The sequence below is a fragment of the Oncorhynchus gorbuscha genome, linkage group LG14 (genome assembly GCF_021184085.1).
Source record: "Oncorhynchus gorbuscha isolate QuinsamMale2020 ecotype Even-year linkage group LG14, OgorEven_v1.0, whole genome shotgun sequence".
Lineage (NCBI taxonomy): Eukaryota > Metazoa > Chordata > Actinopteri > Salmoniformes > Salmonidae > Oncorhynchus > Oncorhynchus gorbuscha.
Genome location: NC_060186.1, coordinates 26,459,441 through 26,479,084, shown reverse-complemented (window position 1 = coordinate 26,479,084; position 19,644 = coordinate 26,459,441). Strand labels below are relative to the sequence as shown.

Sequence of the window (19,644 nt, the reverse complement as noted above, 5' to 3'; positions counted from 1 at the left end):
TAACTCTGGGTCTTCCTTTCCTGTGGCGGTCCTCATGAGAGCCAGTTTCATCATAGTGCTTGATGGTTTTTGCAACTGCATTTGAAGAAACTTTCAAAGTTCTTGAAATGTTCCGTATTGAATGACCTTCATGTCTTTAAAGTAATGATGGACTGTCGTTTCTCTTTGCTTATTGGAACTGTTCTTGTCATAATATGGACTTGGTATTTTACCAAATAGGGCTATCTTCTGTATACCACCCCTACCTTGTCACAACACAACTGATTGGCTCAAACACATTAAGAAGGAAAGAAATTCCACAAATTAACTTTTAAGAAGGCACACCTGTTAATTGAATGCATTCCAGGTGACTTCCTCATGAAGCTGGTTGAGAAAAATGCCAAGTGTGCAAAGCTGTCAAAGGCAAAGGGTGTCTACTTTGAAGAATCTCAAATATGAAATACATTTGGATTTGTTTGACACTTTTTTTTTGGTTACTACATGATTCCATATGTGTTATTTCATATTGTTGATGTCTTCAATTTAAGAAACCCATGAATGAGTAGGTGTGTCCAAACCTTTGACTGGTACTGTATGTCAACGTTAGGTGGTTACTGTCTATGACTGAGGTAGATCATTAACGTCACCTTGTGCCTGGTCTGAACACTCCACTTCCTTGAACAAAGCCATAATGACTCTGATACTGTTACCCTAATCCCAGTGTGGCATGGTCACATGAGATGTTTACTGGCATATGTTGATGTAAGATGTAGTGCCCACAGCCTGTTAAAAGGAAAGTCAACTAAACAGGAAGGCTCATTCCAAGCATTCACATGATCCCAGGACAAATAATGTTCCTTGATTTCATTCATGCAAGCACTGGGGAATATGACCCTAAAAAGACATCCATTCAAGTAAATTTAACACTAGGTTATCTTTGGCTTTTTGATATTGAATCTCTATTGTTGAATTCTAAATCCTGACCGCATGTCAATTTGTCCTTTGTGTAATTGCTGTGTTATTATGGGGTACTTAACTGTTTTTCTGTGTTGTTTCTTAATGTTTACAGCAGACCACCATTTTCTCCTGGTGTCTGAGATAGTTGGTGCCAGAGAGACCAAAGAAGAAGACCAAACAAACAAAGATGGTGGAAGGAAGCATAGAGTTCTGTTGTATCCGTATGCATTTACAGGTAGGGGAGGGATACATAATCTGGCATTGGATGGTTTGTGGAGGCAGACATCTTTTGTTTTGTTTAATCAACCCGAACAAGCCATGAATTTGTTGGAATGATAGTATCCCTCTTGACTTTTCAGTTTTCCATTCTGTCTTTTTCGAAATAGTGTCCTACACGGAGAGGACCAAACATCACCGCTGGCGGTGTAAAGACATCATCTTCCATTGCTTAGACGAGGCACAGCGTCAACAGTGGGTCCAGACAATCAACAACCAGCTCTCACTACTCAGTATGTCCTTTTCAATGCAGACTGTTTTCCGTTAAACACACACCAACTTTAAAGGCTCTCGATTTGTGAAACATCTATGGTGTGTTGTCTGTGTAAAGTGGGACCATTTTTACCAAACATTAATACACCATTTAGCATCTTACCAAGAAGTACCTTTCCAATGCTTTTTGCTCATCTAGCCTTCAATATCCCAACCATTTATTCTGGAGAACATTAAGAGAATCAGTCCGAGGATGTCAGTTTGATAACGGAGCATTTCTGTAAAGTTTTGTTGGTTAATGAAACTTCATGAAGTTGTCAGAGAGTCACACTCTACCGTCCGTTAAACTAAATGTTGAGTCCTCCATTTTTAATGACCAAACAGGCTCTCCTTCACTTTGCAGGCATCCGACCGAAACGCTTGCTAGTGTACATCAATCCCTACAGTGGGAACCAACGCGGGAAGTGGATTTACGAGCAGAGAGTAGCCCCACTCTTCTCTCGAGCCTCCATCTCCACCGACGTGATCGGTGAGTTCCTGTCAGAGGGCCTCCATTAACATTTAAATAAAAAATGAGCTTTTATGGCCCGCGAAATATTTATTTGTTGACTTGGCAAACAGCCTATACCCGCCAACCACTCCCAAGAATATGGTTTTATTTATAGCACCATCCACCAATGGAACACTGTAATGGAAGCTGTGATAGTCGATAAACATGAGAATCCATTCCAACACCCATCTATGATTCATGGGATGCTTTGGGAAGACCATGGATCGTCTAGGGCAGGGGTACTCGACTCTTACCCTACGAGGTCCAGAGCCTGTTGGTTTTCTGTTCTACCTGATAGTTAATTGCACCCACTTGGGGTGCCAGGTCTAAATCGGGACCCTGATTAGAGGGGACAAATGAAAACGAGTGCTGGAGTTGGCTTCAAGGTCCAGAGTTGAGTTTGAGGGGTCTAGGGTATTGGCAGGGGGAGGCATCACATAGGTTGGGAAGGTCATGAATTGTCTAGGGCAGGGATGGGCAACTCCAGTCCTCGGGGGCCGGGAATGGTGTTTCCCTTTTTCCCCCTCGCTAGCAAACGCAGCTGATTAAAAAACTTATTTCATTCTAAGCTGAAGGTCCTGATTAGTCAATTATTGGAGTCAGGTGTGTTAGCTGGTGCTGGAGCAAAGGTGTGAGACCAACCAGGTCCCCGAGGACTGGAGTTGCCGATCCGTAGTCTAGGGTATTGGCAGCTCGCGGCCATAGATCTGTCATGGGATTAAGGCTGAACCCAGACCCATAGTGTTTTAATTGGTGTTGGCCTTTCACCATTTGTTGGAACCCCTTTATGGTCAAAAACATATATTTTCTTTCCTTTTTAGACTATGGGATGCAGGATTCTTGGCTTAACCATTTTTTGTAATGTGTGTGCAACGTCTTGACAAGCTTGTGAGATGTTCATCATGGGTTTTTAATAGTGACGATGTAACTTGTTTCCATAGTTACGGAGAGTGCCAATCATGCCAGGGATCACTTGAAGACGGAGGTAGATCTGAAGCAATGTGACGGGTGCGTTTCAGACACAGCAGGAAAACACTTCAATCACCTGGCATAAACTTTACCATCTCAGTCAGAAATGACTTTGTTGGTGCAAAAGACTAAGTGAAGATTTCAGTACAAAACAGTTCATGTTCAACCACAATGCATTCATGTCTGAGGGAAAAAGACTGCTGAGAGCAAAATGGACATTAATAGCAGTATCAATACAACAACTGGAGGATGCATTGTAAACATGGCGTCCCAAGGATGCATTTGCCAGGTCAAAATTACCCGATAATGTAATATCTGTGTTTTATTTATATGGGTCAAAAATATGATCCTTTTTGTGGAATATAATTATTTTGAGTGATGATTGGAACATTTTCAATAATTATTTTATTGTTAGAAATGTTTGTTTTTTTTAGTCGCTTTTCAACAGCTCCATTTCAATGATGACAATTTATGAAATTCCATAATGGCTATTGAAAATATTGGCATCTTTTTCTTACAATAAATCTTTACAATCAAAGTTTCACATTCAACATTTTAGTGTGAAGAACCAAATAAAGCCACCTTAAGCATGTTTTATAATATTTCAAAACATTTTTTTTTAAATCCAAAGTTCATCAATATAACCGACCACACTAACAATTTAGAATATAGAAAGCATGAACACTAAAAAGGACAACGTGTGCATGTGTGTGTGATGCTTACTTGTGCTGTCTTAGTCCCTGCATTTGTTACAAACCACAAGCATGTGACTGTGCTCTTTGCAGATGGATATTTTGCACTGAGAACACCAGCAGCTGACTTCTATCCTTTGCACTTGGGTAGAGCTGGCACCTCTTCCTCTTCTGGCCCTGGGTGCTCTGAGTGGTGGGTAGAGCTGGTACCTCTTCTGGCCCTGGCTGCTCTGAGTGGTGGGCAGAGCTGGCACCTCTTCCTCTTCTGGACCTGGCTGCTCTGAGTGGTGGGCAGAGCTGGCACCTCTTCCTCTTCTGGACCTGGCTGCTCTGAGTGGTGGGCAGAGCTGGCACCTCTTCCTCTTCTGGACCTGGCTGCTCTGAGTGGTAGTGGCATGGCTCTTTCATCACCCCACATTTCTCCATTGTCTCAGTTCTTCTGTTTAGATGGTTGTCCTTCTGGAAGGTTCTCCCATCTCTGCAGCACTCCAACAATCAAGCATTTATGGTAGAGTGGCCAGACGGAAGCCACTCCTCAGTAAAAGGCACATGACAGCCCGCTTGGAGTTTGCCAAAGAGACACCTAAAGGACTCCCAGACCATGATAAACAGGATTCTCTGGTCTGATGAAACCAAGATTGAACTCTTTGGATGGAATGCTAAGCGTTACGTCTGGAGGAAAGCTGCTCATCCATTGTGACGCAGTCGCCGGGGATGAACCTTCTACAGTTTTTCTTTGAAAAGGTCCCTCACATACTGGAAGGCTGCCAGGTGATCCGTTGCCTCTCTGAACACACTGGTCCTCTTGTCATCAAGCCTCAGGTAGCGCCAGATATCTTCCGACCGACATGGTGGCCTTATACATTGGATTCTGCAGTGGATCCAAAAATAGCTCCCGTGTGGAGACATCCCACCTTTCCTCCTCGCCGGCGAGGAGGGTTCAACCAATTAAGGCCTTTTTGTTCCTCCTTGTTGACCTCTCTCCACTCCGTCCCTTTTCCTGTCGCTCTTCTCCGTCCTTCTAAATTTGTACACTTTAGGACCTCCTCAACGATGTTATCACTAATGAACAGCTCCCAGGCAACTTTTGGTGACACAACTGATTTCCCCCGGCACAGGCCCTGGGCAGCTCCTCAGGATGTTATGGCTTCTGGTCCTGACTTTAGTGGGAGGGCAGGGGTGTTCACTCCAGTAAGACCCCTTTTTTTACTAATTTCTCCTCAGAGGAATCCTCCCCATCTGTAGAATCATCCAGGTGCATCCACAACTCCAACTTGACCCACAGGCACATAGCCTGTGTCATCTGAATTGGATACCTCAGATTCTGAGTCGGAGGCACCAATGGCTTCCTCATCCAGCATCTGTAAAACCATTTTGGTTGTGTATCTGGCCACATTCTTATGAGCCTCCTTATAAAACTCCTTTTACTCAAAGAGTTCAAAAGGATACATGGAAAAGGTGATCAATGAACATTTTAGAAACAAGATATTGAATAAATGTTATTAATTACTTAGATGTTATTGTTGTAGCAAAAAGAAAGGTTAGTTTGAAGAGTGCAATGCAGTCAATTCTATAGGAAATGCATACCGGTCATATTTGACCCACATATGAAAACTTGAGGTAGTGATGCAAAAACTATTTTCTTAAAAGATAAGAAATAAAAAACAAAACTAGGATGTTAGAACATTAATATACATTATTTCAGGAATTCCTGGAATATTAGATGATGAGATTTTTGGGGGAGATCAGTACAGCAAAAAAACATTAGCTTGGTCATTTTGACCCGACATATGAATCCTAAGATTAATCAATTATGGTCACTGATTTAGTTAGGAAATTCCCTCAGCTGGTTGTCTAGGTCTTAATTGGACATAAATTGAAAGGAAAGCAAAACCCAGCAGACCCTAAGGCTGGTCTCAATGGAGTGTTTTCATGCATCGTGTGTGTGTGTGTGTGTCCCTGTTCAGGGTGGTGTGCGTGGGAGGGGACGGGATGTTCAGCGAGGTTGTCCACGGCCTGGTCTCTAGGACCCAGAGTGATTCCAGAGTGGACCAGAACCAACCGAACCAGGACCTGGTTCCATGTGCGCTCCGCATCGGAATCATCCCTGCAGGTATGAGGGGAGGAGACAAGCAGAGGAGAGGAAGGAATGGGAGAAGTTAAGTTATGGTGAGGTAAAGGCCAGTTCTAGCCCATAGAATAGGACTGTGTTCTACCTCTGTTAGTGGCCATGGCTATGATTGACTCCCAGGGTGGCTAACCTTAATCCCCATGTTCTGTTTTCTGGCTGTTGCTGAGTTAAGAGTTGGAATCCCTATAGCAACAGGGCTTGGGGTCCCACAGGGGGTTCTGAAGAGTCCATCACTCAAAACTCAATTAGAGGGGGCCTGTTGTGCTGTGTGACCAGTTTAAAAAATAAATAAAGAATCATCATACATTTCACCACCGTGAAATCCATTACTTCACAATACCTAAGGTTGAAGATGGAAGAGGAGAATCAAATCACAGCTGCTTTGGCCTATAGCTTCAGTGATTCTGTAGGTTAATGCTTCTACTTAGCATTGAGTGCCTGCTGCTGCTGGGGTCCAGAATTACCGTCTTTTTCCAGTCAGTCAGATGAAGATGAAATTATTACTATAAGCCAGTTAACACTATATATCTAGAGAAAAGGACTCACGGTATCACAGTTTTTGTTTGTGCATTTGCACTGGTTGGTGTCCCACTGACAGGTCTCATGAGGTCAAGTGTGGCCTTTTCTGCCTCCACTGCTTATCCTGTACAAACATTTTAAAATATTGTTACCTATCAATCAATCGAAACATAATTTTGAGGCTGATAAGGGATAGTGATAACCAACTGTCATGGTGTAGTGCGGTTCCGTATACCAGGAGAAATAATAACCGGAAGTAATAATGATGTTATTAATCAGACGTGGTAAGAGAGCGAGCAAAACCTCTCTGTATCAAATAGACTTTCACTGAAAAAGTATGAGTGTTTACAAAGTCAACCCAGCACACACACAGCCTTGGTTAGAGTACCCAAAGTCCACGGTTTTATCAGGTAACCCACCTAGAAACCTAGTGGCTGTGTGTAGTTCAACACATTGTCTTATCACATATTTTCAAGGTACTATGTTTAGGTCCATGACTCAACCTTGACTGTTATTCCATTAGGTAGGCAGACAAGACAGAGATAGTGAGAGAGGCTTTGGAATGAGGAAGTGAGTCAAAACTGCGGGATATATCTCCCAGATAAAAAAAATCTGGAAATTCAGAGGGAGCTGAGAGAGTAGCTAGTTTCCTCTCTTCTGTGAATATTTTTGACTGGGTGTTAAGGTTTGTTGTTTGAAAAGGACTGCGTTGAAACAATGACTGGTAGATGATCCGAGACCCAGCTCAATTAAGCCCGACCATTGTGACAATGAGTCGTCATAATGCCGCAAATGTACATTATCTTAGGGGCATTGGCAAACGCAATGTAAGTAATTTAATTGATGTACCCCTAATTGCACCGAATATATCTGCTTATCCTACAGCTTATTGTAAGCAGTAATCATGAGCCTATAAATCAGAGTTACTGTTAGCGCTGAGGCAGTGTGCAATAGTAGGAAGCCCACTTTATGCAGCTCACCCTGCACTATCAGCTCCAATGTAAATAACATGAGTAAGTCTACCTCTGACAAGTAAAGCATTAAAAACAATCAAGCAACCCAGAAAAGTGCTAAAAATAGCCCATATTAACATATGTATCCTAAGAAACAAGGTCCATGAAGTCAATAACTTGCTTGTAACAGATGACATTCATATTCTGACTATCTCTGAAACTCACTTAGATAACACCTTTGATGATACAGTGGCAGCAATACATGGTTATAACATCTACAGAAAAGACAGAAATGTCAACAGAGGCGGTGTTGCGGTCTATATTCAGAACCACATTCCCGTAAAGCTTAGAGACGATCTCATGTTTAATACTGTTGAAGTAATATGCCTACAGGTTAATCTGCCTCACCTAAAACCCGTTCTTGTGGGAAGCTGCTATAGACCACCAAGTGCTAACAGTCCGTATCTGGATAATTTGTGTGAAATGCTTGATAATGTATGTGATATCAACAGAGAAGTATATTTCCTGGGTGATTTTTAAATATTGACTGGCTATCATCAAGCTGCCCACTCAGGAAAAAACTTAACACTAACCAGTGCCTGCAACCTGAATCAGGTTGTCAGTCAACCTACCAGGGTAGTTACAAACAGCACAGGAATTAAAATGACTGTGACATCTGTGAAATCCCCTTGGATTGATGAGTAATTGTATGGTTGAGATGGGATGAGGCACAAAGGTATGGAAATTAAGTCTGGCACCCCAACTGATTGGCAAACGTACTGCAAATTAAGAAATCATGTGACTAAACTAAAGAAAAAGAAAAATGAACTACACCTTGAAACAAATATAAATTCTATAAAGAATGATAGTAAAAAGCTTTGGGACACCTTAAGTAACATTTTGGGGAAAAAGGCCAACTCTGCTCCTTCATTCATTGAATCACAAAGCCCACTGCAATAACTAACTACTTGAATTACTTTCTCATTGGCAAGATCAGCAAACTTAAGGATGACATGCCAGCAACAAACGCTGACACTATACATCCAAGTATATCGGACCATTATGAAAGACAATAATTGTAATTTTGAATTCCCTAAAGTCAGTGTGGAAGAGGTGAAAAAATTATTGTTGTCTATCAACAATGACAAGCCACCGGGGTCTGACAATCTGGATGGAAAATTACTGAGGACAATAGCAGATGATATTGTCATTCCTATTTGCCACATCTTCAATTTAAGCCTAGTGGAGAGAGTGTGCCCTCAGGCCTGGAGGGAAGTTAGTCATTCCGCTACCAAAGAATAGTAAAACCCCTTTACAGGCTCAAATAGCTGACCAATCAGCCTGTTACCAACCCTTAGTAAACTTGTGGATTTTATTTTGGACCAGATACAATGCTATTTCACAGGAAACAAATTGACAACAGAATTTCAGCCTGCATATAGGGAAAAACACTCAACAAGCACAGCACATACACCCAACGGCTGAGAGAAATTAATGATAAAAAGATTGGGGGGGCTGATTTTTAGACTTCAGTTCAGCTTTTGACATTATTGATCATAGTCTGCTGCTGGGAAAACGTATGTGTTATTGCAATAATGTGGCTAAAGAGTTACTTGTCTAACAGAACACAGATGGTGTTCTTTAATGGAAGCCTCTCAAATACAATACAGTTAGAATCAGGAATTCCCCAGGGTAGCCGATTAGGCCCCTTTTAAAAAAAATGTATTTTTACTAACGACATGCCACTGACTTTATGTAAAGCCAGAGTGTCGATGTATGCGGATGACTCCACACTATACATGTCTATCTACTGGGGATCCATAATAAATACATGCTCTGTTCACACAGTCACACACCCAAGAGAGCCAGGCTTCCTTCACACGCACACATCTTCAATCTTCACATGATGAAGAAATATGGAAGTGTAAACCAGTCTGTAGCACTACAGTTAGTTTTCATTTCAATTCAATAACTTTTCAAAAAGTATTGGAGAAGCAAACCAGTCAGCCCATGTCACCCTTTTACACTCTGCTGTGTCATTGTCAGATTCTTGATAAGAGCAATCTGAAAAGAGAGGAGTGTGATTACTAAGCAATGAGTCCATCTGTAAACGGCTGGGCTGATTTCCCAGGCTCTCTGTTCTGTCACGGTTCCCTGAGTCAGCTGAAAACATCTAGCTTTCATCCCAAATAGCACCCTATTCCCCATATAGTGCAATACTTTTGATCAGAGCCTATTAGGGAATAGGGTGCCATTTGGGAAGCATCCCTAGCATCAGTCTGCAGTCTAGCTGTAGAGATGGGAATAGGAAATAAGTCTGTCTCCTCACCGGTCTGTCTTGGTGTCGTTGGTTCGTCTCAACAGATCGTAAATTATCTAACTGTGACAGATATGCCTGAAATGACTGTCCCCCAGCTGAACGGTAGCGCACGGTCGATAGAGACCTATTACCATAATATCAAATCGGAGATTTCGAAGTCAAACGGAACATTTCTCTCAAGTGCCAGGAAGGGTTTGCGTCTCGCTTTCCCCTCATTTACTATGTAGTGAGTCCTGATTGCCCAGAACCAGACAGACCCATTGGCTATGATAACTTTCTTTGGCCCTGGTACATATCATCTCTTTTCTGCCTAATAAAACTACTTAAACTCTTGTTCTAAATCAATCTCAAAACTCTAATCATAAAACACTTTTATGGCCATTGATGATTCAATAAAAACCATATTTAAACACTTAAACAATAACTCCTGGATACAGACAAAGCTTACTCCTGGGGTAAAATGCCATTTCATTAGAGATTTTACATTGGACGTGCCTTTTAGTCCAGGACTAGTGCTAATCTGTTTCTGGGGAAAACGCCCCCCAAAATTGGTGGTTTGGGATTAGTCTTGAGATTCAAGATACTATTACGTGACTGACGAGGCCTGTATCTCTCCTATCCAACAGGTTCGACTGACTGTATCTGCTATTCTACCACAGGCACCAACGATCCAGTGACTTCAGCCCTGCACATCATCATGGGTAAGTAACCATACACACACACACACAAAAACAGGTCTATCGGTCTCCTAGCTGTCCACGTCAAGATTTATTAATAGAATATCTTATATCTCGGCGACAATGCTCACAATTAGCTGCATCTCTCAATAGTACAAGCATTCTATGTCTGGGTACAGTACGGCCTCCTACGTCCTGCAGGTACACTTGTGTTGTCCCATGCGCACAGTCTGGATTGTGGTTTAAAGAGATAACATTGCACTCTACTAGAGTCCTGTCCAGGGGGGTTTGGGTCAATTCCGGAAGGACACTGGTTATTCCAGTTCTCTTCCATGCTTTTCAATGAGGACCCATTTGAATTTGGTTCACTTTCTGAATGGACTGATATTGAAATGGCATTGACCCGGACGCCAAGACTATTCTACAGGGAGTTTTCCGTGACGACATTCCAACCAGTTGAATAAGGCCCCCTTTCTGTCTGTTTTCCAGGTGACTCCCAGCCCATGGATGTGTGTTCTGTCCATCACAACAACACCTTCCTCAGGTACTCAGTCTCGCTGCTCGGATACGGTTTCTACGGCGACGTGCTGACAGACAGCGAGCGGAAGCGCTGGATGGGGCCTTCCAGATACGACTTCTCTGGTAAATAATGGAGTTATAAGCGTTATTACAATTGCAGTCCAACGATTAGTTACTGCGTCATGTAGTAAAAATAAATAAAAAATCTCCATTTCCGAATATGACCTAAAGGGAAAGGGAGGAATAAGTGGAGAAACTAGACATTTCACACAATGTCAATATCAGGATTTTCAAAGACACACACTGCTTCACACATTGCAGGCCTAAAGACGTTCCTGACCCATCAGTATTATGAAGGGACTGTCGCCTTCCTGCCCGCTGAGGACAACCTGGGGAACCCTAGAGACAAGATCAAGTGCATGACTGGGTGCCATATCTGTGAGCAGGGTGCCAACAATGGGCAGCTCCTCTCATTGGATCATGTCGACAAGATGGCTGAAGAGAACTCTGACAAGGGTAAGAGGTTATAGTCCTCTTTAAGTGTGTGCAGTGTGTAGTCTTTTCCCTGTTGCCATGTCTGTTGATAAAGCCGATTTCCCTCCTGTCCCCATGTCTGTTCCCTCGCCTGTCTCTCTCTCTCTCTCTCTCTCTCTCTCTCTCTCTCTCTCTCTCTCTCTCTCTCTCTCTCTCTCTCTCTCTCTCTCTCTCTCTCTCTCTCACTGCCATGACGCCCGACATACAGTCATAGTATACCGTATGGTGTTGAACACACACACTCCTCACAGCCCACTCTTCTCATCCCAGACCCTTATCTACCCCACAACACACATACACACAAACACTACAGTCCCCACTTTTGGGAAATGGGAAACTCTTCTAAGCCGGCATTTATTTATTCTGAGCAGCAGATAGGATAAGTAGAGTTTACTGAGAGCCACAGAGATCCCCTTTCTCATCTCCCGGGACTCTAATTGGTGTTAATTTCCGGCTTCTCTGTTGTGGCTGGCTGGAGCGCTGGCTGAGGCGACAGGTCCCTGTGGTGCTGGCACACACAGACAGACAGACAGACAGACAGACAGACAGACAGACAGACAGACAGACAGACAGACAGACAGACAGACAGACAGACAGACAGACAGACAGACAGACAGACAGACAGACAGACAGACAGACAGACAGACAGACAGACAGACAGACAGACAGACAGACAGACAGACAGACAGACAGACAGACAGACAGACAGACAGACAGACAGACAGACAGACAGACAGACAGACAGACAGACAGACAGACAGACAGACAGACAGACAGACAGACAGACAGACAGACAGACAGACAGACAGACAGACAGACAGACAGACAGACAGACAGACAGACAGACAGACAGACAGACAGACAGACAGACAGACAGACAGACAGACAGACAGACAGACAGACAGACAGACAGACAGACAGACAGACAGACAGACAGACAGACAGACAGACAGACAGACAGACAGACAGACAGACAGACAGACAGACAGACAGACAGACAGACAGACAGACAGACAGACAGACAGACAGACAGACAGACAGACAGACAGACAGACAGACAGACAGACAGACAGACAGACAGACAGACAGACAGACAGACAGACAGACAGACAGACAGACAGACAGACAGACAGACAGACAGACAGACAGACAGACAGACAGACAGACAGACAGACAGACAGACAGACAGACAGAGTCAGAACCCCACTAATCAGGGAGATAGTTGGTCTGGCTGCCAGAGTTGGCGGCAGACTTGCTGCACACGTTTTGGCGATCAAATCTCCAACAACTGCTTAAGCAATGGGGCAAGACGCCGGCTCGGTGCCACGTCGCAAACGAGCCTCCCGAAATGTTTAATGTGTGCGGGACACTTGAGAGGTTCCCGAGCTAAGACTATGCCAAGACCTACAGTAAAGTTTGTAAATGTCTAATCACAATCCCATTGGTAGTTTTTAAAGACGTCTAATCATTTACTTTCCAAGTAAATTAATTTCGTTTTTTAATCCCGGTGGACTTGTTAATGTTGGTTCAGGTTATCGTTCCTGTGAGTTTGTTTTACGAGGGGACTAGAATAATTAAGCGTTTTTATGGACTCGGATCACATAATATTCCCCATGCGATCAGGGATATTATCGTAAAACACTCAGACATTTTGGAGTTACTGTACATCCCCCATTAAACCACTCAACCAGTCATTTAATGGCTGAAGACTTTGATTCACCTAACAGTTACCGAGTGGCGTCACATGAGTGTAATAACACATCATATTTTGTCCAGCCTCGCTCCTGATTTTAGAGCACCCATAGAGTCAACAAGAGTGTTTTTATATTTTACTAGCAATAATACAGACGCAGCACTGTCGGAAGAATTTTCCCCAAAAGGGATGACACTTTTTTTTGATCGATCATCTCTCTTGTGTTTTAAAGAGACCAGTGGTGATGGTGTATGGCGGGTGATCCGGGGGAAGTTCCTAGCAATCAACGCTGCCAGTATGAGCTGTGCCTGTCCTCGCAGCTCTAGAGGCCTGTCGCCCTATGCCCACCTGGCCGACGGCACCACAGACCTCATCCTGGTACGCAAGGCCTCCCGCCTCGACTTCCTCCGACACCTCACGCGACACACCAACAAGGACGACCAGGTGGGGAACTCTGAGTTGTCATTGAGAGAAACATTTAGCTATTAGTTTGTTTATTTTCACATTGGCAAGCGTAAAAGATCATTTAGATGTAAGATGACTCAATCAGAGGTGGATATCACCCCTGCCAAAAAGTGATAAGATTTAGCAAAGTTATTTGCGAAGTAAGTACGGATTATTTTCAAACCATATTCATCTCTGGCAATGTACTGGCTTTATCCACAATACAACTTTTGAAAGTCACAAGGGGTTCGGGGGGAGAATTCCTCCGTCACTTGCTCAGTCACTCATCTCTCTCACGTACTGCATGTCACGGGTGAGAGATGGAGATTGAGTGGGAAAGAGTTTCCCTGTACTTTGCTTGCAGACCTCATGGTTTAGTTGGCTGACACAGCTCTTTCGAAGTCAGTGTATACCTCAGTTCAGACACTCTCTTGCGTCCCACTCCGCCCTCTCTCACTTTTCGTAAATATCCCAATTCTACAAAGTGATATCCCAATTCTACAAAGTGATATCCCAATTCTACAAAGTGATATCCCAATTCTACAAAGCGCTCTGGATAACTTGCATCATCCTCCTGCGCATACTGCCACACCCACAGGTGGGACGGTAGGATTTTCATTGCTTTATACCTCTGTAATATCTGCATAGCCCATCCTCCACGGAGTGAGAGGCCAGTAAGTGTATTCATAGTTTTGTCGAAAGCTTTTTAGGGGACACTTGGTATGAATACTAACCAGGCCCAGTCATAAAGTGAGTGTGATGGAGAATAAATCGCTCTGACACCCTCCTCTCAGACAATCTGTGGAGTAGAACTGAGTAGTGATGGGGGGGATAAAGGGAGTTTGTTTTCTGGGGCAGTGAAAGATTCAGACCTTTGGCTGACCCCTTCTTTTCTGCCTCTTTTCCTGACTTTCTATCCATCCCCTCTTGTCTTCACTCCCTTCTCCTTATTCCTACCTATGTCTGTCTGTCCGTCCCTCCCTCTCTGTCCCTCCCTCTCTGTCCCTCCCTCTCTGTCCCTCCCTCTCTGTCCCTCCCTCTCTGTCCCTCCCTCTCTGTCCCTCCCTCTCTGTCCCTCCCTCTCTGTCCCTCCCTCTCTGTCCCTCCCTCTCTGTCCCTCCCTCCTGTCCCTCCCTCTCTGTCCCTCCCTCTCTGTCCCTCCCTCTCTGTCCCTCCCTCCCTCTCTGTCCCTCCCTCCCTCTGTCCCCCTCCCTCTCTGTCCCTCCCTCCCTCTGTCCCCCTCCCTCTCTGTCCGTCCCTCCCTCTCTGTCCGTCCCTCCCTCTCTGTCCTGTCCTGTCTGTCTGTCCCTCCCTCTCTGTCCCTCCCCCTCTCTGTCCCCCTCCCTCTCTGTCCCCTCCCTCTCTGTCCCCCTCCCTCTCTGTCCCCCTCCCTCTCTGTCCGTCCCTCCCTCTCTGTCCGTCCCTCCCTCTCTGTCCCTCCCTCCCTCTCTGTCCGTCCCTCCCTCTCTGTCCGTCCCTCCCTCTCTGTCCGTCCCTCCCTCTCTGTCTGTCTGTCTGTCTGTCTGTCTGTCCGTCCGTCCCTCTCCCGTCCGTCCGTCCCTCTCTGTCCGTCTGTCCCTCCCCTCCCTCTCTGTCCGTCCCTCCCTCTCTGTCCGTCCCTCCCTCTCTGTCCCCTCCCTCTCTGTCCGTCCCTCCCTCTCTGTCCGTCCCTCCCTCTCTGTCCGTCCCTCCCTCTCTGTCCGTCCCTCCTCCCCTCCCTGTCCGTCCCTCCCTCCCCTCTCTGTCCGTCCCTCCCTCTCTGTCCGTCCTCCCTCTCTGTCCGTCCCTCCCTCCCTCTCTGTCCGTCCCTCCCTCCCTCTCTGTCCGTCCCTCCCTCCCTCTCTGTCTCCCTCCCTCCCTCTCTGTCCGTCCCTCCCTCCCTCTCTGTCCGTCCCTCCCTCCCTCTCTGTCCCTTCCCTCCCTCTCTGTCCGTCCCTCCCTCCCTCTCTGTCCGTCCCTCCCTCCCTGTCCGTCCCTCCCTCCCTCTCTGTCCGTCCCTCCCTCCCTCTCTGTCCGTCCCTCCCTCCCTCTCTGTCCGTCCCTCCCTCCCTCTCTGTCCGTCCCTCCCTCCCTCTCTGTCCGTCCCTCCCTCCCTCTCTGTCCGTCCCTCCCTCCCTCTCTGTCCGTCCCTCCCTCCCTCTCTGTCCGTCCCTCCCTCCCTCCCTCTCCGTCCCTCCCTCCCTCCCTCTCTGTCCGTCCCTCCCTCCCTCTCTGTCCGTCCCTCCCTCTCTGTCCGTCCCTCCCTCTCTGTCCGTCCCTCCCTCTCTGTCCGTCCCTCCCTCTCTGTCCGTCCCTCCCTCTCTGTCCGTCCCTCCCTCCCTCCGTCCTCCCTCCCCTGACTTCCATCCCTCTCTGCCTCCACAGTTTGACATGTCCTTTGTGGAGGTGCACCGTGTGCGGCGGTTCCGTTTTGTTCCAAAGCAAAGCAACGGGATCTCAGAGGTGGACCTGAGTGAGACCAGTGGGAAGAACATCTGTAACCAGGTCTGTACGGCCCATCCCAACAACGACACGGGCCATAGCAACTGGAACTGTGATGGGGAGATCTTGCCTCATGCGGATATACAAGTGAGGTATGCTATTCAGAATTGTAATATGTTGGTTTTGTTAAGAGATTTAAAAAGTTTGAGGTTTACCCATGTGCACACACACACACACACACACACACACACACACACACACACACACACACACACACACACACACACACACACACACACACACACACACACACACACACACACACACACACACACACACACAGGGGTCCCACTTCTTCCACCTCAATATCAGTAGAGATCTTTATATAGCATGATGGTGGCTCTCCCTCCCACCACCACAACATCAGTAGAGATCTTTATATAGCATGATGGTGGCTCTCCCTCCACCACCACAACATCAGTAGAGATCTTTATATAGCATGATGGTGGCTCTCCCTCCACCACCACAACATCAGTAGAGATCTTTATATAGCATGATGGTGGCTCTCTCTCCACCACCACAACATCAGTAGAGATCTTTATATAGCATGATGGTGGCTCTCCCTCCACCACCACAACATCAGTAGAGATCTTTATATAGCATGATGGTGGCTCTCCCTCCACCACCACAACATCAGTAGAGATCTTTATATAGCATGATGGTGGCTCTCCCTCCACCACCACAACATCAGTAGAGATCTTTATATAGCATGATGGTGGCTCTCCCTCCCACCACCACAACATCAGTAGAGATCTTTATATAGCATGATGGTGGCTCTCTCTCCACCACCACAACATCAGTAGAGATCTTTATATAGCATGATGGTGGCTCTCCCTCCACCACCACAACATCAGTAGAGATCTTTATATAGCATGATGGTGGCTCTCCCTCCACTACCACAACATCAGTAGAGATCTTTATATAGCATGATGGTGGCTCTCCCTCCACCACCACAACATCAGTAGAGATCTTTATATAGCATGATGGTGGCTCTCCCTCCACTACCACAACATCAGTAGAGATCTTTATATAGCATGATGGTGGCTCTCCCTCCACCACCACAACATCAGTAGAGATCTTTATATAGCATGATGGTGGCTCTCCCTCCACCACCACAACATCAGTAGAGATCTTTATATAGCATGATGGTGGCTCTCGCTCCACCACCACAACATCAGTAGAGATCTTTATATAGCATGATGGTGGCTCTCCCTCCACCACCACAACATCAGTAGAGATCTTTATATAGCATGATGGTGGCTCTCCCTCCCACCACCACATCAGTAGAGATCTTTATATAGCACAACAGTGGCTTTCTTCCTGAACACAATTTACTTTATGCTCCGTTATACTTTGCCAATGAGGCATGGCTGTGTAATCCTAGTTTATCTAATTCAATATCCCGTCCACTGTTAAGAGCCTTTTAGTCCGTTCATTTATTGCCTTTTTCCTCTCCAGTAATTGTTCTTGGAATGAGTCCGCGAATGAGTGGCTGAGATAATTAATGGCGATAACCCTGACCCCCCTGAAAAGAAAAGAAATAGGCTGCTTTCTTTCACTGCTAGACAGACATACTATTTGTACCACCAGTGTGACTGACTGGAAAATGAAATCTGAGTTGAACTCTTATTAAAGTCAGGGTCTCTCTAATGCATTAACCTCCACACTACTACTGGACCATTCCAAGTCTCATCACAGTGTTTCTGTAACCAGGCCACCTGAACGCTAAATAACAATCTTGTTTTTTACTCTAAAATGAACAGGGAAGCTTCTGAGCTTGGAACCTGATCTCCATTCCATTAGTTTTACATCTGTGTCAGACTGAAAAAACGAACACTCATTATGTTAATACATGTGTAACTGTTTTCTCTCTCTGTGTGTGTGTGGTGTGTCTCTCTCTCTCTACAGTGTTCACTGCCAGCTGATCAGACTATTTGCCCGAGGTGTCGAGGGGAGGACCACGTTTGACACTTACACACGGTCTGTAATAGAGGGATCAAGTCTCTCGTGGCAAGCTTAAGGGGACCAACTGTCCCCAATTGTGCTAGAAAGTCCTGCATTTGGACCCTTTATCCCTCCATCCTGCAACCACACATGCAAGTCCTGCATTTTTTATTTTTTTTATTTATAACTTTCTTTTTTCTTTTTTTTTGAAGTCAGTTGGTCACGTATTTCAAACTTCCCATTTATTCGAGGAGAACTGCCATCAGCTTGCACTTTTGACAAGACATATAGGCTGTCATATGGCGCTTTCCCTTCCCAGTCAAGTATCTTTCCTGATGCATCTCCCCACCGGAGCTTAAGCGAGTATCTGCCGCAATTACACCAGATTGCAGTACAGGTTTCCGAGAATATGGAGACCCACATAATGAGATGAACGAAAAGGAGGAATCTGTTCTATGTACCTCCAATCAAAGTATGTGACTGATGTTCTGTGTGGGCATCCAAAGACAATGCGATGGGAGGTAGAAATCACCAGGCTAGACTGTCGGTAATGCCTCACTGCTTCTGCGTATCGCTGTGATATAATGTGAGGGCAGAGAAACTCCAGGGCAATCAGAGGTCCCTCAGTGATTTTGCTTTCCCAGGAAGTTTCGCACCTGTGGCACAGAGCTACAGTTTGTCTATTTTGAAGTTATTTAGTTAAGACTAGTAGCCCCTCTCACTAGGGGGGGGGGGCTGCCAGTGGGTTGTCCTCTGTGTGTAGGGTAATGTCTTTCTGAGAGTGCCATCATAATGAGTTAGCGCCGTTACAATTATACACTAGCCCGCCATTAGACAGATGCTGCTTCCTGCAGCCAAAACATCAGCCAACTCTAGGACACACACACACACACACACACACACACACACACACACACACACACACACACACACACACACACACACACACACACACACACACACACACACACACACACACACACACACACACACACACACACACACACACACACACACACACACTCCATGCACGCACACACATCTATCATCTGCCACTGTGAAACCACACACAGACCTAAACTCTCAACACTGTGGGAGGCTCGGCCTGTTCTTTTGGAAACCTCTCCACGATCATTACTGGTTGCTGCGAAAGGCCATTATTATATTTCAACTCTGAGCTGTGAGTGAATCAGGTCGTGCTTATAATGTTCCCTGTGGGTGAACGGTCTACGCGGCTGTCCCATTCTGATGAACTGGCTGATGTTTCTTTGCTGTACAATGGATATATCTGTGTGGAACCAAACGGTGTCAGCCCCACGCTGACTCGCTAAGCCAGCTGACGTGGGGGAACGTTTTGACAAACACATGAGTTCTGCTGAAGGCTTTATAATGACCGAATATTTATGTAAACCATTCATCTTGCGGGTCTCAAGGTGACATGACACACTGTGTGTAACTAACCTGTGATGTGGATTATGATTTGATAAGAATTGAATATGTATGAATGTTTGGATACAGCTTAATTAAAGTGCTTTTAAACTAATAAGTGTGTGAAAAATGTGTATTTTTCTAGAAATGGTCGGAGGGCATTTTGAAGGTTGTGACTTTGGTGTCAAGTGCAAATTGTTTTTGGTTTTTTACAGTAGGCTTTGAGGCTTTTAATAATATTTACAGCCTTCATCAACCCTGTGCAGGTTTTGTAGTGGGTCTATGTGTGTTCCTTGTTCATGTCTTCTCCGTGTCTCTTCTCTTGTTACTCCTTAAACAGGAAGGACATTTGCCTACACACAAAA

The 19,644-nt window shown here is 45.3% G+C and overlaps 1 protein-coding gene across 1 annotated transcript in view; it reads left to right on the top strand.

The window, feature by feature from the left end:
- Window positions 1–19,394, top strand: part of cerk (ceramide kinase) — a 34,713-nt gene extending 15,319 nt beyond the window's left edge. The window contains exons 2-12 of the mRNA XM_046297667.1: window positions 1,049–1,171; window positions 1,323–1,445; window positions 1,829–1,954; window positions 2,917–2,983; window positions 5,604–5,749; window positions 10,186–10,260; window positions 10,726–10,878; window positions 11,077–11,271; window positions 13,215–13,426; window positions 15,791–15,999; window positions 17,816–19,394. Coding sequence (XP_046153623.1) covers window positions 1,049–1,171; window positions 1,323–1,445; window positions 1,829–1,954; window positions 2,917–2,983; window positions 5,604–5,749; window positions 10,186–10,260; window positions 10,726–10,878; window positions 11,077–11,271; window positions 13,215–13,426; window positions 15,791–15,999; window positions 17,816–17,927 — 1,541 coding nt within the window. The 3' untranslated portion in view covers window positions 17,928–19,394. The remainder of the gene's footprint in view (window positions 1–1,048; window positions 1,172–1,322; window positions 1,446–1,828; window positions 1,955–2,916; window positions 2,984–5,603; window positions 5,750–10,185; window positions 10,261–10,725; window positions 10,879–11,076; window positions 11,272–13,214; window positions 13,427–15,790; window positions 16,000–17,815) is intronic.
- Window positions 19,395–19,644: the final 250 nt, after the last annotated feature.